The sequence below is a fragment of the Myotis myotis genome, unplaced genomic scaffold (genome assembly GCF_014108235.1).
Source record: "Myotis myotis isolate mMyoMyo1 unplaced genomic scaffold, mMyoMyo1.p scaffold_m19_p_4, whole genome shotgun sequence".
In the NCBI taxonomy this organism is placed as follows: domain Eukaryota; kingdom Metazoa; phylum Chordata; class Mammalia; order Chiroptera; family Vespertilionidae; genus Myotis; species Myotis myotis.
Window position 1 is genome coordinate 79,534,093 of NW_023416346.1, and position 6,803 is coordinate 79,540,895.

A 6,803-nucleotide genomic window follows, 5' to 3' on the forward strand; every position below is an offset into this window, starting at 1 on the left:
CAAGAGTTCCCTTTTCTCCACATTCTCACCAGTACTTGTCATTTGTTGATTTGTTTATGGTAGCCATTCTGACAGGTGTGAGGTGATACCGCATTGTCATTTTAATTTGCATCTCTCTGATGATCAGTGACTTTGAGCATTTTTTCATATGTTTCTTGGCCATCTGTATGTTCAGTTTGGAGAAGTATCTATTCAGGTCCTTTGCCTGTTTTTATTTTGTTTTTGTTTTTGTTTTTCATGTATATTTTTTGTTTTTTTTCTGTAAAATGCCCCAGTTCTTCCATAACTTATAAACATGATTTATACCGAGGAGTGGATGGGAAAGTGGGTGGAGGGCAGACCTGGGATGGGGAAGCTCCTCTTGCTGCCCCCTTGGGGCGGGGCCCCAAGATCTTTGGGGGGGGGGTGGCGATGCCCCAACACCTCTTGAGGTTGCCTGGCAGCCTCTGCCCCTGGTGCTCAGAATCTGGCGTGCCCTTCGATTCCAGAACCCCTTCTGGGCCCCAGGTCCACTGGGCACACAGCCCCCGGTGCTCTGAATCCTGAAGCGCCCGTGGTTCTAGAATTCCCCCTTCAGCTGCTGGGGTGATGGCCCCCTCCTTTCCGCTGCCCCCCTGACCACCAAGGAGGGAGGGAAGGGCGAGGGAGGGGCGTGTAGGTCTCCCCTCTATCGGGGGAAGAGCAGGGGGAATCTCAAGGAGGGAGGGAGTGGGAGGCAGGAGCCAGGAGTGGCTCAGCCGATGGTGAGGCCAAAGCCACACTGGAACTTGTTCTTTCGGTGATTCAGGAAGGCCCCGAGGGCCAGCGTCAGAGGCAGGGGCGGGAGCTGCTTCTCCAGCGTGGCGCCCATGATCCAGTTGCTGTCCACGGAGCCTTTGAAGAGGAGGTTGGCCTTGGGCAAGTTCAGCTGGTACCCGAAAGAGACGCTCGTGTCTTGCATCCTTGTGCTGGCCTCAAACTCCACACCTACCTGCAGCTGGTCACTGGCTTTGTGGTAGTATGTCGCGTGCATGCCCGCCTGGCCCAACGTTACTGTCGCCAACCAGTTGTTCAATGTGTATTTCCCAGCTAGAGATATGACAGTACCCTCCTCCCCAGGCCGCCGGTAGTAGACCAGCTCTCCGCCCAGTGCCAGACATGGCGTGATGCTCTGGAGGTAGTGGGCCACGAGAATTCCTGAACCCACCAGGACGTCTGGGTTCCCGAGGGTGACGGCCGCTGTGAAGTCAGAACCCTGGTACTCCCCGTCCACCTGCCAGTTCACGAACTTAGACTGCTGGGTCTGGATGGCCATCTTGGACCTGAGGCCGGCGCCCAGCTGGTGAATGATCTGAGCATTGAGGCTGCCACTATTGTCCATGTCACCCACCAACACGGGGAATGCCTCCATGGGACTCAGCTGCTTTGTCCCCATGTACGTGACCCCGAAATGGTAGTTGGACTCCCCGATTGTGCTGAGGGCTAGTGTGTGGTTCACCTGGAAATGGTTACTCTGCCCTTTGTTGACTGTGAGCTTGACACCTTCCATCTGAATAGGAAACAGCTCCTTGCACTTCCGGTGGCACTCCTCGAACATGCCCCATCGTCCGTGGTCCCTGCGGCGCCTGCAGTCCCCGGGAGTCTGTTCTGAACCTGAACCGCGGCCCCAGCACCCAGGCCACCCCCAAGCGGCGGCAGTGTGAAGCCCCGAGGAGAGGGTGGAGGCCGCAGATCCACGAGGGCGGGCGGGGGCGGCGGCGGTGGCCCTGCAGGCGGCGAGCTAGCGGCCAACACGTTCCCCATGGTTGCTGGCGGCAGCGTCTGTTCCCGGCCTGGGCTCCGCTCCCACCCCGTGCGCCACGCGCAACCGAACCCACTGCCGCCGCCGCCACCACCGTCGCCCCTTTGCCCGTTTTAATCGGATTATTGGTCTTCCTTTTGTTAAATTGTATGAGATCCTTATATTTTGGATATTAACCCTTTATTATGTGTATCACTGACAAATATGTTCTCCCACACAGTGGGCTCCCTTTTCATTTTGTTGATGGTTTCTTTGGATGTGCAGAAGTTTTTTATTTTGAGGTAGTCCCATTTGTTTATTTCCTCCTTCGTTTCCTTTGCCCTAGGAGATGTATCAGCAAATATATTGCAATGAGAGATGTCTGAAATTTTGGTGCCTATGGTTTCTTCTAGGATTTTTATGGTTTCCTGACATATTTCAGTCTTTTATCCAGTTTGAGCTTATTCATGTGTATGGTGTAAGTTGATGGTCTAGTTTCATTTTTTTGCATGTGTCTGTCCAATGTTTCCAACACCATTCACTGAAGAAACTCTCTTGATTTTATTGTAGGCTCTTGCTTTCTTTGTAAAATTTAATTGAGCGTAATGGCTTGGGTCAATTTCTGGGTTCTCTGTTCTGTTCCTTTGATCTATATGTCTGTTTTTGTGCAAGTATCAGGCTGTTTTAATTACAGTGGCTTTGTAGTATAACTTTATATCTGGAATTGTGACCCCTCCAATTTTGTTCTTCTATCTCAAAGTTGCTGCAGTGATTCGGGGTCTTTTTTGGTTTCATATAATTTTTTGGAGTATTTTTTTTTTTAGATCTGTGAAATATGCCATTGTTATTTTAAGAGGGATTGCATTGAATCTGTAGATTGCTTTGGGTATTACGGACAATTTAATGATGTTAATTCTACCAGTCATGAACACAGCATATTCTTCCACTTGTTTATATCGTATTCTATCCCTTTTTTCAATGTTCTATAGTTTTCTGAGTACAAGTCTTTTAACTCCTCGGTTAAGTTTATTCCTACATAACTTAATTTATTTGTTGCTGTGGTAAATGGGGTTGTTTGTTTAGTTTCTCCTTCTGAGAATTCATTATTGGTGTATAAAAATGCCATTGATTTCTGTGGGTTAATTTTGTATGTTGCTCTATTGCTGAATTCATTTATTAAATCTAGTAGTTTTTTGGTGGAGTCTTTATGTTTTTTTAATGCATAATATCATGTCATCTGTGAATAATGAGAGTTTTATTACCTTCTTTCCAATGGATGCCCGTCCTGTTTTCTTCTTGTCTGATTGCTATTGCTAGGACTTCCAGTACTATCCTATATAATAAAAAGCTAATAAACAGCCATCAGCTTTCATCCAGGTTGGCCAGGCACCCCAGTGGGGACCCCCACCCTGATCCAGGACGCCATTCAAGGCAAACCAGCCGGCCCCCACCAGTGCACCAGGCCTCTATCCTATACAGTAAAAGGGTAATATGCAAACTGACCCTAACAGCAGAAAGACTGGGAATGACTGGTCACTATGACACACACTGACCACCAGGGGGTAAACGCTCAATGCAGGAGCTGCCCTCTGGTGGTCAGTGAGCTCTCATATGCAGGAGCTCTGCTCAGCCACAAGTCAGGCTGATGGCTGCCAGCACAGCGGTGGTGGTGGGAGCCTCTCTTGCCTCCTCAGCAGAGCTAAGGATGTCCGACTGCAGGTTAGGTCTGCTCCCTGCTGGCAAGTGGACATCCCCTGATGGCTGCCGGGCTGCCAGAGGGATGTCTGATTGCCAGCTTAGGCCCAATCCCATGGGGAGCAGGCCTCAGCCAGCAGATGGTCATCCCCCGAGGGGTCCCAGACTGTGAGAGGGCACAGGTTGGGCTGAGGGACCTACCCCTCTCCCGAGTTCACAAATTTTTGTGCACTGGGCCTCTAGTCCTATATAATAAAAAGCTAATATGCAAATCGACTGAACAGCAGAATGACTGGTCTCTATGACATGCACTGACCACCAGGGGGCAGATGCTCAATGCAGGAGCTGCCCCTGGTGGTCAGTGCACTCCCATAGGGGGAGTGCTGCTCAGCCAGAAGCCAGGCTCATGGCTGGCAAGCACAGCGGTGGTGACGGGAGCTCTCTCACCTCCATGGCAGCACTAAGGACCTCTTGGGGGATGTTTGCCTCCTGGCTTAGGTGGACATCCCCCGAGGGGTTCCAGACTGCAAGAGGGTGCAGGCCAGGCTGAGGGACCCCCCCCCGCCAGTGCACAAATGTCGTGCACCAGGCCTCTGGTCCTATATAATAAATTCCTAATATGCTACACGTTTGACTGTTCATTTGACCATTTGACCAGTCGTTATGATGCACACTGACCACCAGGGGGCAGATGCTCCGACCAGTAGGTTAGCTTGTTACTGAGGTCCTGCTGATTAGGACTGGGCATGATGGGCTGGACATGCCCTGGAGCCCTCCCACGGTCCCTCCCTGACCTGCCCTGATCGGCCCCAATCTGGATTGGGTAAGATGGGCCAGACACAGACTGGAGCCCTCCCACGGTCCCTCCCTGGCCCCAATCGTACACCAGTGGGGTCCCTCGGCCTGGCCTACACCCTCTCGCAATCTGGGACTCTTAGGGGGATGTCAGAGAAGCAGTTTTGGCCCAATCCCTGCAGGCCAGGCGGAGGGACCCCACTGGTGCATGAATCTGTGCACCGGGTCTCTAGTGTTGAATAATTATGGTAAAAGTGGACATCCCTGTCTTGTTCTTGTTCTTAGGGGAAATGGTTTTAGTTTTTGCCCATTAGTATGATGTTTGCTGTAGGTTTGCCATATATGGCTTTTATTATGGTGATATATAATCCCTCTAATCCCACTTTGCTGAGATTTTTTTTTTTAAATCAAAAAATGGGTGCTCGCTTCAGCAGCACATATACTAAAATTGGAACGATACAGAGAAGATTAGCATGGCCCCTGTGCAAGGATGACATGCAAATTAGTGAAGCGTTCCATATTTTAAAAAAAATGGGTGTTGGATTTTGTCAAATGCTTTTTCTGCACCTATTGATATCATCATGGGATTTTTGTCTTTCAATTTGTTTATGTGATGGATCACTTTTTTGGTTTGTGAATACTGCACCAGCCTTGCATATCTGGAATGAATCCCACTTGTCATGGTGTATGATCTTCTTAATCTATTGCTGGATCTGATTTGCTAATATTTTGTTGAGGATTTTAGCATCTATGTTCATCAGGGATATTGACTTGTAATTCTCTTTCTTTGTAGTGTCTTTATCTGGCTTTGGAATTGGGATAATGCTAGCCTCATAACAAGAGCTTGGAAGTGTTCCTTCCTCTTGGATTTTTGGGAATAATTTGAGGAGTATAGGTATTAGTTAATCTTTGAATGTTTGGTAAATCTTCCCTGTGAAGCCATCCAGACCAGGACTTTTGTTTTCTGAGAGTTGTTTTGACTACTCCTTCAGTTTCCTCAGTTGTTATTGACCTATTCAGGTTTTCTGATTTTTTCTGATTCAGTTTTGCAAGATTGTATTTTTCTAGGAATTTTTCCATATCATCCACAGTGTCTAGCTTGTCAGCATATAGTTGCTCATAGTATTTTCTTACAATCTTTTGTATTTCTGTGGTGTCAGTTGTTACTTCACCACTTTTCTTTCTTTTTTTTTATTTTAAAATTTATTTATTTATTTATTGTTATTTAACTTATTGGGGTGACACTGGGACCACTTTCATTTCTGATTTCATTTATTTGTTTCTTGATGAGCCTGGGTAAGGTTAATCAGTCTTGTTTATCCTTTCAAAGAACCACCTCTTGGTTTCATTGATCTTTTGTATTTTTTTTAGTCTCTATGTAATTTATTTCTGCTCTAATGTTCATTATTTCCTCCTTCTACTTACTCTCAGCTTTTTTTCTTCTTTTTAATTCAAGTTTATTAAGGCATAATTTATATTCAGTAAAATTTACCCTTTTTAGGTACACAGTTATATTAATTTTTTAAATCTTTATACAGTCATTTGGTCACACATAAAGACAATAGACTATTTCCATTCCTCCAAAATATTCTTGCATGCTGTTAGATAGGACAATGGTATGAAGGTCTGGGCAGTTCTTACTAAATGCTATTCTTGCTCAATGTTAAAATGTAGCACAGCATTTTGCAGATGCAGTTTTAACCAGAGGAGCTTGACCCTAACCGAACATGATAAGTTTAGCTAACTGCAAAGAAGAAATCAACATGTAATTAACCAAATGGTGTACATAATACTTGCAGCTTTTATTGTTGTTCTTTTTCTAATCTTTAAGTTGTACAGTTAAGTAGTTTATCATTACATTTTCTTTCTTTTCTTTTCTTTCTTTTTTTTTTTGTAGGCCTGTAATGGTATGAATTTTCCTCTCAGGACTTCTTTTGCTGTGTCCCAGAGATTTTGGGTTGTTGTGTGTTCATTTTTATTTGTTTTCAGGAAGTTTTTGATTTCTTTCTTGATCTCATTGGTAACATATTCTTTGTTGAAAAACATGTCAATTACCCTCCATGAGTTAGAATGTTTTTTGAGTGGTTTGACTGTAGTTGATTTCTGATTTCATTCCATTATGATCTGAGAAGATGCTTGATGTGATTTCAGTCTTTTTGAAATGACCCATGTGTACTTGAGAAGAATGTATATTCTGTAGCTTTGGGGTGAAATGTTCTAAAAATGTCAATTAAATCCATCTGGTCCAGTGTGTCATTTAGAATCACTGTTTCCTTGTTAATTTTTAGCCTGGAAGATCTATCTAGTGAAGTCAGCTGGGTGTTAAAGTCCCCTACCTTGACTGGATTGCTGTTTATCTCTCCCTAAATATCCTCCAGAACTTAAAAAATATATATATTTAGGTACTCCTATATTGGGTGCATATATGTTTACCAGGGTTATACCCTCTTGTTGTATCTATTCTTTTAGTATTGTGTAGTGACTTTTATTGTCTCTTGTGATGACCTTCATTTTGAAATCTATTTTCTCAAATATGAGTAGTGCCACCCAAGCT

General features: G+C 45.2%; 1 protein-coding gene and 1 non-coding gene across 2 annotated transcripts; one reads left to right on the plus strand and one right to left on the minus strand.

The window, feature by feature from the left end:
• Nucleotides 1-710: 710 nt before the first annotated feature.
• On the minus strand, nucleotides 711-1,851 carry LOC118654015 (mitochondrial import receptor subunit TOM40 homolog). The gene is given in 2 exon segments (XM_036305108.1): nucleotides 711-1,572; nucleotides 1,575-1,851. Coding segments are annotated over 2 exon segments (1,047 nt in total). The 5' UTR covers nucleotides 1,783-1,851; the 3' UTR covers nucleotides 711-733.
• Nucleotides 1,852-4,667: 2,816 nt separating this feature from the next.
• LOC118654788 lies at nucleotides 4,668-4,774 on the plus strand. The gene has a single exon (XR_004967055.1). It is a non-coding gene; the product is annotated as a U6 spliceosomal RNA (small nuclear RNA).
• The last annotated feature ends 2,029 nt before the right edge of the window (nucleotides 4,775-6,803 follow it).